The sequence below is a fragment of the Sprattus sprattus genome, assembly GCF_963457725.1.
Source record: "Sprattus sprattus genome assembly, chromosome: 1".
Classification (NCBI taxonomy): domain Eukaryota; kingdom Metazoa; phylum Chordata; class Actinopteri; order Clupeiformes; family Clupeidae; genus Sprattus; species Sprattus sprattus.
The window spans coordinates 41767790-41781041 of NC_137920.1; the positions used below are offsets into that span (position 1 = coordinate 41767790).

General features: G+C 43.3%; 2 protein-coding genes across 2 annotated transcripts in view; one reads left to right on the top strand and one right to left on the bottom strand.

Moving 5' to 3' along the window:
• rfx1b (regulatory factor X, 1b (influences HLA class II expression)) overlaps nucleotides 1-10823 on the bottom strand; it is a 26848-nt gene extending 16025 nt beyond the window's left edge. The window contains exons 1-6 of the mRNA XM_080837906.1: nucleotides 10720-10823; nucleotides 8505-8865; nucleotides 6774-6880; nucleotides 3125-3219; nucleotides 2846-2939; nucleotides 172-372 (exon numbers count right to left, since the gene is read on the bottom strand). Coding sequence (XP_080694032.1) covers nucleotides 172-372; nucleotides 2846-2939; nucleotides 3125-3219; nucleotides 6774-6880; nucleotides 8505-8841 — 834 coding nt within the window. The 5' untranslated portion in view covers nucleotides 8842-8865; nucleotides 10720-10823. The remainder of the gene's footprint in view (nucleotides 1-171; nucleotides 373-2845; nucleotides 2940-3124; nucleotides 3220-6773; nucleotides 6881-8504; nucleotides 8866-10719) is intronic.
• rln3b (relaxin 3b) lies at nucleotides 10103-12998 on the top strand (the record flags this gene model as incomplete). Its single annotated transcript, XM_080837919.1, has 4 exons — nucleotides 10103-10142; nucleotides 12137-12236; nucleotides 12347-12546; nucleotides 12706-12998. The coding sequence occupies exons 2-4, from the start codon at nucleotides 12193-12195 to the stop codon at nucleotides 12996-12998; spliced, it is 537 nt and encodes a 178-aa protein (XP_080694045.1). The 5' UTR covers nucleotides 10103-10142; nucleotides 12137-12192.
• Nucleotides 12999-13252: the final 254 nt, after the last annotated feature.

The window sequence follows — 13252 nt, forward strand, 5'->3', positions numbered from 1 at the left end:
GCAGACACAACAGGCACACACAACAGGGACACACAAGCCAAACAGAGAGAAACACAAGAGAAGGGAAATAAAGATCAGTATGGCAATGCCAGTAAGCTAATGTAAGAGTGTGTGTGCGGACAGGAGTGTGTGAAAGAGTGTGTGTGCAGGCAGGAGTGTGTTCTCACTCACGGTGGCTGGCGAGGCGCGGGTGGTGTGTGAGTATCCCTGATTGCTGTTGCTCCCGCCCCCCAGCATGTACCCGCCCTGGATGACGTAACTTCCTACTCCGCCTCCGCTGCCCTCCGCTCCTGCCACACCTGAACTGCTCGAGCTCCCAGCCGTCGCCACAGTTACGCCAGAGCCCCCCCCACCGCCGCTATTGGTCACGATCTGCCCAGAAGGAAAGAGAGACAATGAAAGGGTTATGACAAGAGTAGGTTCATGAGAGGAGAAAGGGTTACGACAAGAGCAGGTTGATGAGAGGAGAAAGGGTTATGACAAGAGCAGGTTGATGAGAGGAGAAAGGGTTATGACAAGAGCAGGTTGATGAGAGGAGAAAGGGTTATGACAAGAGCAGGTTTTACAGGCATGAGAGGAGAAAGGGTTATGACAAGCAGGGACGTGCAGTCATATGTCATTTTGAAAAGTAAAAAAAAAAATATATTAAAAAAATATTTTAAAAAAATATATATAATAATCATATATATTTATGTATTATAAAATAAATATTCATATTTCTCTGTGTTACGAGTGTCATTTCTGCATGATTCCGATCATTTCGAGCATTTTTATTATCAAAATCGCTGAATTTGAGCATTTCCGGTTCCCAGTGACAGGGATCAGCCAATGAACAGCGGACGTGCCGTCAAGGGAGGCAGATGCATTGGAGTCTATGAGCAGGGTAGGCAGTGCCTCCCCTAGGATTGCGCAATCACTCCAAACTGGGTTTTACGCATGCGTGCGCAATCGTAGAACATTTTGAGTTGAGCTGAAAACGCATTGAAAAATATTGCAAGGGAGGCACGCACTACCACTGCTTCAAGAAGGGAGGCGAGCGAGAGGGCAATTGTCGAGTATATTTTGGTTCTAAAAGTAGGCCTTCTCCTTCACTTGCTTGACGGCGAAAATGGTGTATTGCTAAGCTGAAGCAGTCCTCAAAACTGGACTTGCAGTCCAAACGTGAAATGATTAATAATGGGAGACCAATGGCGGAGCTAAAATGTTTGCTTCAAACGACGGGACAGAAGGTATTGACATTTGCAGTGGAGTGTTTCAAGTTTCCCAACGGGACATATTCATGAAAAGGACAACGAATTTCTACTGAACTGTAAGGGGAGCCGTGAGTGGATTACTTTGGTTTCACCTCAAATGGACGGTTAAGAGCTCCAACGAAATGCACCAACTTTAAATTATACCGGTCAGTAGAACATTTTGGTATTGTGTGCTATGTCTGTGGTGTTTAACTGTTTGCTTGTTAATACGTTGTGTAAATAAATATGTAAGTGTTTTTTTCTCAACTTCGAATTCAAGTGTCCGAGTTGCAGTGTTGGGCAAGCTACTTGATATGTGTAGTGAGCTAAGCTATCAGCTACTTTACAGTAAATTCAGCTTCACTACACAGAAGCTACCACTCAAAAAAAAAAGTAGCAAGCTAAGTTACATTAACCTGTCAAAAGAAGTTTGATACATTAGAAGCTACTTTCAGTTAAACAAACTGCATGCCAAGTAAATGCAATTTTAGTGATCAACACAACTGTCAGTCAGATAAAAACGGTTGAATGGATGAAATTCATGTGTTCGTATGTTTGTGTTGGATGTCATTGACGTTGACAGGAACTTTTTCTTTGGATTACAATGAAAACATATTAAGTTTCACTCGTCTCTTATAAAGTGACGTACTTTTGAAGGTATGGCTGTTGAGTCAGGTATTCAAACGCAGATGAAAACAAATGAGTGCAGAAGACCTTGCATACCTTCATCTTTCGTCTATTTCGTGCATTTTCGCAATTCGACTCCCTGAGCAGACAGCACGGACTTTTCACTTTTTAACTTTCATCATCTTCAGCTGTATCTAAATATCAACAGCATTCTAGTTATCCGGTTGTCTAGAATCTGCATGCAAACTACCCATTTAAAATTAGGGGAGAATTAATTTTAAATGTATGAGCAGCGTCTGGTGTACTTAAAATGACGATATCTATCTATCTATTTTCACTCGTCTCGCCTAAAGTGACGTACTGCTTAATTTTTGTGTTTGATGGCTGCAGGGAAGCCTGTTATGAATGAACATCAGAAAGGTCCAGGATAAACTAGCTTTCGAGGACGCTACTGCGGTACTTGATCAATAAAAGAGCTTAGCTACTGAAAAGTTACTTGGTTTTGTAAATAGCGACGTTACTGCCAAGCTACTGACAAATGTAGTTTGCTAGTAGCGTCGATACAAGTAGTGACGCTACTGCCCATCACTACCGAGTTGTGTAAAAGGTTATATTTTCCCTAGACAAGTTGAAATGAGCCATATCATTGGTGGGAGGGCTACATACGCTACCTTGTAACTATTAATATCTTATTTGACACGGTGTAAAAGTTCAATTACCACACCGATTGTAAAAGTCAGTTGACTATTGAGCCGCATAACTTCTTATAATAATAATCGTTTAAAAGTAATAGTATTAGACAATAAAACATAACGTTTTTTCAGTTGTGGTGAGACGACAATTTTTAAACCATAAGCATGTATGATGTATACATTTCTATTTTTTTTAAACAACTAGAGATCGGAATGACGCAATCACTTCCGGTTTCTGTGCCTCACCAGCTGCGAACCTCACCGCATGTCACTGATGACAAGAGCAGGTCTTACCTGAGAGCCAGCGGATGGAGTCTCGTAGTAGGAGCATGTGGGTGTGGCCTGAGGGTACAGAGAGGTCTCTGAGTATGGGTAACTCCCTGAGCGTCTGAGGACAGAAGGAGAGAGAGATGGCCGAGAGATCACTTCAGAATGAGTCTTTATCACGACGCCATTCACTGACTCAGCTGTATTTTGTGTCTGTATCTCTCTTGGAAAGACATGGAGAGAAAAGGGAGGGATGAAGAGAGAAAAGAGAGGGGGAAAAGAGAGGAAAGAGAGGAAGAGACTCACATGGTACCGCTGTAGTTGGCCTCTCTCCCCTCCACATACTGAACCTGACTGGAGTACACATGTGGTACTGAACCCTGCTGGATTTGTTGCTGCACCTGTCACACACAGACACACAGACACACAGACACACAGACACACAGACACACACACACACACACACACACACACACACACACACACACACACACACACACACACACATGAACACGGTGCTCATTCTGTGCTATCCCCATCCTTCTCTCCCCCTCCCTCCCTCCCTCCCTCCCTCTGGGCCCTGGGACATACTCTGTGGGCTGCTGCCCTCTTACACAGCAGCATCTGGGGCCGAGACTGCACTGCTACTGGCAGCTCTGCCTCCCAGCCCTCCATGGCCAGCACTGCCACGGGGTAGGACGCGGGGTAGGACGCAGGGTACGAGAGGGGGACAGAGACGGGCACAAAGGGTGGGAAGTGAGTATTGGCGGCGGCCGGATGGGAAGCCCAATGGCCTGCTGCTGCAGCTGCACTTAGCCAGGCCTCTCTCGTGTGCCTGTGAGCTGCTGAACTCCACGCTTTCCTTCCTGTCCCTGTTTCCTCCTGGCTCCATCTGCCTGAGTACTTCTCTCTGTCTCTCTCTGTCTCTCCTCTCTGCTCCTGACCACTAGCCTGCATCTGAAACTACACACACATCAGATGGCATTTTCAGAACGCTGCTTGACATTCAGTTTTTGAGCCATTTGCCACAGGTTCATAAGGTCCTGAGCAAGCCAACTTGTTCGTCTGAAATGTATTAATAAATACGAGTGTGAACATGAACACACAGTGAAACATCATGCAAATCTTATGATGTTTACTGTGTCACTGATAATGATGTCAGTATTGTGTGTGCTACTTCCTTTGGTGCGGTTGTGTTTGGTAGCCAAATGGAGCTGATCAAGGGTCAGTGTGTTTGGTGCGGTTGTGTTTGGTAGCCAAATGGAGCTGATCAGGGGTCAGTGTGGATATTTTGGGAGAGGACGAATCAAAGGACTGTGGTGCTGGTGGTGATTCTGGTTGCATATGTTTTGGAAGTCTGGCTTTCTTGTGAAATAGTGGACATGCTCTTGCACATTTCTGCACTCTATCTAGTAAAAACACGTCAGGGCAATGTATTAGCAAATAGAAGATGGTTACGATCTTCTAAGCAGCGGTTTAGAGGGACTAAGGTGTGACTGAGTGAACCTCCAACCTAACTTCACTATTGGTCCAAATACCTAGTGAATCTACAACCTAACTTCACTATTAGTTTAAATACCTAGTGAACCTCCAACCTAACTTCAGTATTGGTTTAAATATCTAGTGAACCTACAACCTAACTTCAATATTAGTTTAAATACCTAGTGAACCTACAACCTAACTTTACTATTGGTCTAAATAGCAAGTTAACCTACAACCTAACTTCACTAGTGACCTTAACACCTAGTGTAGTGAATCTCCAACCTAACTTCACTATTGGTCTAAACACCTAGTGAACCTCCAACCTATCTTTATTATTGGTTTAAATACCTAGTGAACCTCCAACCTAACTTCACTATTGGTCTAAACACCTAGTGAACCTCCAACCTAACTTTATTATTGGTCCAAATACCTAGTTAATCTACAGCCTAACTTCACTATTAGTTTAAATACCTAGTGAACCTCCAACCCTAACTTCAGTATTGGTTTAAATATCTAGTGAACCTACAACCTTACTTCAATATTAGTTTAAATACCTAGTGAACCTACAACCTAACTTCACTATTGGTCTAAATACCAAGTGAACCTACAACCTAACTTCACTATTGGTCTTAACACCTAGTGTAGTGAATCTCCAACCTAACTTCACTATTGGTCTAAACACCTAGTGAACCTCCAACCTATCTTTATTATTGGTTTAAATACCTAGTGAACCTCCAACCTAACTTCACTATTGGTCTAAATACCTAGTGGCATGTCTTAGTCATGAGCCTTGAAAAGTGTTGAGTATAGCATTACTGTCAGCTGACACCCCGCTGCCTATAGTGCTAGTACGTGACTAATTTACTATAAAGAAAGACCATAGTCTACAGTTTTGACCTCTTTAGGTGAAGACATGATGACGTATCGAGCTATTTTCTAAACACAACATGACCAACTGCTCCCTCCCAGGATGGGTGTAGGCAGGGGCGGCCCTAGCACATTAGGCGCTCTAGGCGAGCTTCACTCCTGGCGCCCCCCCCCCCCCCCCCCATTGCAACTTTCAAACGCTATTTTGCCTTGTAAGACTGCAATTATTTCACATAAACACAACGATCGCAGCAAATACACTGTGTTACCGTCTCACACCTGTATAAACTCAGTCCCAACACAGAACAACGACATGCCATAAGAACAGTAAGGAACAGGTACATCGTTAGTGCATTATCACACATAGAAAAGTATGCGCCCGCCGCACGGCATTATGGGGCGACTATGCCGGCATGTTACAGTCAGTATTATCATTATATGTCGTTAAAAGAATACGTTACTCTGCGCATAGGCCTATGTGATATTGTTGGAAGAAGTTTGATTTGTAATTAGTTGCAACAGACGAGGACCTGTCGAGCGGCTGTTCCCATAAATCCATGTACATGTACTCATTCACAATAATGTTTGATAACCCCCTGAAAAAGTTGTATTAATGTTTTCCCACGTGTGGTTTATCTGCTCATTATACACTGTTTCTCCAAAATCAGTTTGATCTCTGAAATACTGTGTTCATCATTAGTGTTTTCATGATAACATATTGTAGCAACCCTTAATGTGTATTGTACATCATAAGTGGACTTCCCTGCACCTTGCGGTTCCGTAATATCGTCACTTTCACCTGTCTTTCCGACGGTAAAGAGATACATCGGTGAGTTCTGTGATCCGGACCGTCTAGTCATGCACGCCGTTGGGGTTAAGCCTCTTCAGAGGATACACACACATTCGCACCAAATGTCTCGCTATGCTAGCATGATCTAACAACACCAATGAAGAACATAGCCCTCAGTTTTCGAGTTTTGGCTCATTTTACCCTAAAGTTAGATTTATTTGTTTTATGTCAAAATATTGGTTGGAGATATAGAAGGAGCGCCAACTTATGCGTCCGGGAAAAAAAAAATAATTGTGTTTTTTCTTTTTCGGGCGCATTATTTGGCGCTCCCCCTCTAGATGGCGCTCTAGGCGGCCGCCTAACCCGCCTGTAGGAAAGGCCGCCCCTGGGTGTAGGCCTTGGACAGTTAGCAACATGGCCGACAATCTAGTGCAAATCTACTCTGTGAAATGAGTCATGCTTTGTGTAACATACAACTGTCCATCTCAAATCCTTGTGATTCAAATGCCATTGTACTATGAAGCACGTGTGTGTGTGTGTGTGTGTGTGTGTGTGCGTGTGTGTGTGCGTGTGTGTGTGTGAGTGTGTGTGTGTGTGCGTGTGTGGGTGTGGTTGTGTGTGTGTGTGTGTGTGTGTGTGTGTGTGTGTCTGTGTATCTGTATGTGTGTGTGTGTGTGTGTGTGTGTGTGTATCTTTATGTGTGTGTGTGTGTGTGTGTTTCTGTATGTGTGTGTGTGTGTGTGTGTGTGTGTGTGTGTGTGTGTGTGTGTGGGTTTGTGTTTGTGTGTGGTTGTGTGTGTGTGTGTGAGGTCTTACCTGGGCTTCCTGGACCTGCTGCACTACCTGAGTGGGCACTCCTGTCTGCACCACAGAGGGAGGGGGGCTGGAGTCCGAGACCGAGTCATTAGAGTGCAGGGAGCCCTCTGGAGAAGAAGAAGAAGAAGAAGAAGAAGGAGAAGAAGAAGAAGAAGAAGAAGAAGAAGAAGAAGAAGAAGAAGAAGAAGAGGAAGAAGAAAAGGCAAAGAAGAAGAAGAAGAACAACAAGAAGAAGAAGAAGAAGAGGAAGAAGAAGAAGAAAAAAAAACACTTAGCAACAAAGAACTTCAAATGCCTTTTCCATTTTTCTTATACTGTCAACAGGTGGACAACAGCAGCTGATAATACTAAACGCACAGAGCCATCGAATAAATAAGTGACTTTCTCATTGCCTTTTCTTTTAGAGTACTCACGGTATACCCCTTCCAAACGGTAGCAGCAGTTACTGTAGAACATGGTGCAGTTAACAGAGAGACTGCGAGTGATAGCGATACGAAGAGAGATGAAGGCAAACAGAGACCAACAGAAGGGATGCTTGTCTCTTTCACTCTCTGTTCTACTACTTATATTCTGCTGGCAGAAGGGGTAGCCTTGGACAGCTAATCTCAGCAGATGGGGAAAAAGATCCCCTCTTTTGGTAAACATGGGTATCAGATGGAGAGAGGACCAGGCAAGAGCAGAGAAAGACACAGACAAAGGGAGAGAGGAGGAGAAAGAGATGAATGATAGGCTATGTATTAGGCAGAAGAAGAGAATCCCTTCTTCATTTTCACAATCTTCTGTTTATTGTGCCATTATTCGCTCACTTACACACACAGAAGTCTTACTTTTTTCCCTCCTCCTAACTCTGTCTCTCTGCAAAACAGTCACCTAGTTTGTATCTCAGCACACGAGGCCCTATCTGTGCATGCTGTTCATCTGCTGTACATGATTTCAAAGGCTCAGCGCTGTATAGCAGCTAATTGGTTTCTATTATCCAGACAAAGCCATGTCAGAGTAACTCAGTTAGCCGTGGCTTAACTCTGTTACAGGGACAGAATATCAGGCCTTGTAGGCAGTGATTAGGCAGGATATCCGTGGTCATGCAATACAGAGCAGGAGGCCAGGAGTTGAACAGGATCCAACAAACTGGTGTGTGTGGGAGTGTGTCTATGTTGTGGTTTGTGTGTGTGTGTGTGTGTGTGTGTGTTTGAGAAAGACCACTGTGTGTGACTGTGAATGTGCGTGTGTACGCTCTTACCAAGCAACATGATATGAACAACACCTGACAGGGTCTTGGCTACTAATAGAACACCCCAAAATATACATGCAATAACAACCTAATACACACACACACACACACACACACACACACACAAACACACACACAAACACACACACACAAACACTAAGAATTATTTTGGTTATACAAAGACTCATCAAAAGAAAATTCAGGATTGATCAGTATTCAATAAACTAAAGTGAACGGCCAGAGTGAACCTTTAAACTGTTTGTGAGTGTGAGTTGTGTTGGATATCCAGTTGGATACCAGGATACTATATTATATGACCTTCTACTTGTCTTATCAACATAGGTATGGTTCCTTATGCAGCAGTATAAAATCTGATGAACAAATAAGAAGTATTAGACACTGAGGTGCCTGTTGACATCACCTTATAAACACAATAAACAGATTGTGGTACAGTACTGGCATCTGGCCCAAGTGTGGTGCATGGCGGTTGGGGGGCTCACCAGTTACAGTCACCACGATGTACTGTGGCGTGTTCTGGCCATTACTGGACTGAACGCCCGGGCTCTGAATCTCCGCCGTGACATACTGTGTCTGTGCCGTGCTAACTCGTTTCGGGGAGGCCAAAATGGCCGACTTCTGTGTAGCATTTGAAGAGGCTGTGGGTGGGGCTTGAACAACCTGAGGAGTGGGCCCAGCCCCTTGTGTAGCAGAACCAGGAGACGCCTGAACCTCTGACAGGAACTGTGGCGTGGCGGGTGATGCGGTGGCCACATTGACACTGCCACCCTGTGATTGGGAGGGCTGCCGAAGGTCCTCCACAAACGCTGGAGTTGCCATGTCGACAGTTGTTGAAGCCCCACACTAGTGAAAATAACACAAACATGTGTCACATCACTGGGAATAAAGGGTTTGGGCCACTGTGAAGGGTTTGTCAGAGCTTGTGAACAGTATCATTTGAAATGAATCACACCTACACATACAGTCGGAAATGACAAGAGTGTGTACAATGTAATATAACAATGTAATATACTTGCTTTTGACAAGAAGTATACAGCACTACAATAAAATAAGTCTGTAACATACTAACTTTTCTAAATACAAGTCATATCCCCAGAACCCATTTCTCTTGATTATAAAAGATTGACTCCTGGCATTTGATATGACACAATACACAATGTGCCCCCCTCTCTCGTGTATATAATGGTTACTATATATTCGTGCATGGGGGGCTTATTTAATTTCATTCAGATATGAGTGATTTCTATATACAGCCAGAAGTTGAAATAAGACATATTGGCTGTGGTTACGCAAGTCTGTTAAAAAGAAAATCAATTAAGGTTTAAAAAAGCTGAAACAAGCCCCTCGTCTTCCACTTCCTCTATCTGTTAGAAACTCAATGACAATGACAATCTGCTTTAGCTACTTGTGCCACAAAATGAACCGCTGAGCAGAGCCACTGGAAGCTGTGTTCAGAAATGGCATAAGCTACAAGCTCCACCTATGACAAGATTAACATGAGGAAGGAAGACACCGACTGAACATAAAGAACACGAAGACGAGACACACCTTTAAACTGCCAACTACTAACAGTGCTGAAACCAATTATAACTATTTGCAACGTCAAGACACTTCATTAACTAAGCATATTATTAGATGGTAATGGCAATTGACGTCGCAGAGCAGTGTCTTAACAGTAATGTTCACTTAATTCGGGAATGTTGTCGTGTCGGTGCGCGAAACAATTTGATTAAATGTATCACGGTGGTTGAATTAAGGACATACGTTATCGACTGAGAGATTTGGTTTGGTTGGTCTGCACAGTTTGTAGAATTCACCTTTAACTTTAAAACTGAAAAACTCTCACTCCTATCACTGTTAGCTACAGGGAGGTTCGTTCTCACCTCACACCTAGTGAACGCGACCTTTTCACATGGAAAATACATCGAGAGCAAATCATTCTGTCCTTATTGGGCATTTACTTCCTATCTTACACTTCAATTGGACATGAGACTTGTCAATCACGCCCAATACATTCAGGCGCCCCACCCCTTAAAAATCCACTCATATCACTCCCTAGTGTGACAGCCCTGACGGACGATGTGGCAAACATATGGCCCCTCTACGACTTTCACTTGTCTGTGAGAAAAGTTTTTGAATTGTTCTAAATTCCAACTAAGTATCGAAGCAACAGCGGCGACTCTTCGGTATACTGGGATTAGAACACATGCCACCAATTAGCCATCTAACTATCGTTATTAAAAAAACGAACTAACGTAAGGTAGCAACATTAAAAAACTGCTAAGCCTGAAACGAGTCGTCCGTATTCACCACAGGACATGTGACCGAAACTCTCAGTTTCCATTTCGGAAAGACTTAGCTAACACCAGCGACTTTAGGATGGTTATTACAGAAAACTGAGCGCGAAGAAAAAACAACTAACTGGTGAGGTAAAAGTACAAGACTCTCATATTACAACACCCGCCATTTTGTACCACGATCGCGGATTTGACATCGTCATAACAACCGCCTGCGTTTGGAAAGCAGCTAGCAGCTAATTAACGTTAGTTATGACAACGTTACTCAGTGCGGCATAGAACTCTTGCGGTGCTCCTACTCGGTTCTGCAATAAACAGATTCAGGCGGAAAAAATACCAACTATCTTTATAATTTCCAGTTAAACACATATTAAGGACCTTTAAAGCTGTTATGGTTCACCTCTAGGGTTCCAAAGGAATTTTCTTAGTTTGTCGTTGAGTTTTTTCCTCTTAATGGTTCAGGTTGTTGTTGTTGATTCTCGTTGCTGGGTTCTTGTCGCCAGGACTACCGTGACTATGGCGCCTCGTCCTCACCAGGGCAACTGTTGCTACCCACCCGGTCTTAGGCCCTCCCTCATGACCAATTTTATTGGGCAAACCTACGACATAACTAAAATGCCTTCGATTTCTATTGGACCAGTTGTTTGCCAGTACGTATCCTTCAGTCCTAGTAGTTCCCCAGTTCTGTCTATCATCACCTTCAGGTATACGCAATAGAAACACACCCCATCGACATAGAAACTGGACATTACTCCTGCCAGTCACATTGCGAACGTCTCTGAATATCATTCAGCTTCAGTGCTTTACAATACAACAGCTACAGCACACAAAGTACTTTCTAACGAGTTGTTGTTGACAACAACTGTGTTTTGACTTGAGTACCAACTATAGAGCTGCTTTGTGTTGCTGCACATTTAACTTTTTAATTTAATAATGAGTATTATGTCTGAATTGTGAGACATGCATGGAAAGAAAATTCTCAGAACTAAACGTAATACATAATACGATAATATTAACAGATTATTGTGTTTCATATAAAGTGTGAATGAACCTTGAATAGGCTACTTATCTTACTTGCCCCATTAGCACACAATGGCCATTTCATGGATGAGGGGTTTCAATAAGCTTGGGACCACAGATATGGCCACTGGTTTAGACAGCCTAATGCTTCTTCTGTTTCCAATAAGGTGACCATCCATCCTTACCACAAACATTGTTTCTTATCTTGTCACTGAAATGTCAGCTGCTCTCTGTATGATGCAGTTTATTCCTCATGCCTTGTGATAGGAAAAATGCAGTCTGTGATTTCAATCCCATGCACATTTTGTCAAATTCAGCAAGTTGCTCCTTATACGGTCCTCTAGCTGCCCGTTCAGTGTTTGCAGTAAAACAAAAGTGTTGTCAGATATTAAACAAAACCTTATTCATCAGCAATGGGTTTCTCACAGCATTTTCTAAATTCACTGAAATGTCCACGCATGCTTTGACTTCTACTTTAAACGTCTTGACATTTGAACTGTTTTTGGCTCTCAGAGACAAACACAAACAAACCGATGATTAAATGTATCAATGCAGTCAATCTCAGTAGCAATACACTGACATTTAGGACAGTGAATGAAAGCCAAGGCCAAGGCTGTGGGGTGGGTGACAGAAAGGTCATTCATGATTAGATTAGGTCACCCTACTGGTCATGACATCACTTCCACACAGATATGTTGTCTAATTACTAAATCCCTCAGCCTGGCCATTGTCCTGGAAAAGGTCTTTTTTCTATCTCCTAACACTATCTCTACCCATGTGGATGGATGCTAGCATAGGTCATCTCAGAGTGATATTAACTGTATATAAAAGGGACATTGGAGCTGCAAAGAGAATGAGAAGACCATTGCTTACCAGAGGGACAAGAACATCATCAAGGTACCATGAAAGACACAACACCCTACCAGCTTGCTCTCAACATGGGATGTTAGATTTCAAAGATTGATTACTTTAGGCTGAGTTTCTTTTACTCTTTTTCATTCTCTTAGTTTTTTACAGCCCACCTCTTCTGGAACCATGTGGAAAGCTGCCACTCTGGCTGTTGGTCTGTTAATTGCACTGGTTGGTCCTTCCCAAGCCACAGAAGGGAACCCAATCTACGGTGTGAAACTGTGCGGTCGGGAGTTCATCCGGGCAGTCATCTTCACCTGTGGAGGTTCACGCTGGAAGCGATCTTTGGGCATGCCAGGTAAGAAGTCCAGTGTAGCCTATGGATATTGCATGTGGATTGTCTAAAGAGCCTTTAGCCTTTAGACTTTGCATGTGGTTTCATGTGCTGCTATTGCTTCATGAGATGAGATTTGCCCTTATTTTCTTTTAAAATCCTTTTCTAAACCACCCCCAACAGGTGAGCTGGACAACGAGCCTCTCTCTCATGACACTGACGGCACAGGCAGGTGGAACCCCGGCTCAGCCACGGGACCTTCCTACAAACAGCACTTGGAGGCAGAAGCTGAAGCTTGGCACGGCGAGGGTGAGGATGGAGGGGTATTCAGCCGTCAAGCACGCTCCCTCATATCAGAAGAGGTGCTGGAAGCCTTGCGTACTTCCGATAGGAAGGGGCGGGACGTCGTAGTAGGGCTGTCCAATGCTTGTTGCAAATGGGGATGCAGCAAGAGCGAGATCAGCTCACTTTGTTGATGACATTTTACCTAGCCCTTCCTCACCATGTCCCTTACTTTTGTGTCTCAACCCAAATTAAGTGTCACAATCTTACAAAAACAAAAGACCTCAGAAATTCTGTTACCTCAGAAATTGTACAAATTTCTCCGAAATTCTATAACAAATATGTATTGTAATTCATTGCTGTGTATTGAAAATAAATAATAAAGTGTATTATGTTAACATCATGTTTTGTAAGCGTTTCATTTGAAAACCTGAAAACTTGTCTACTT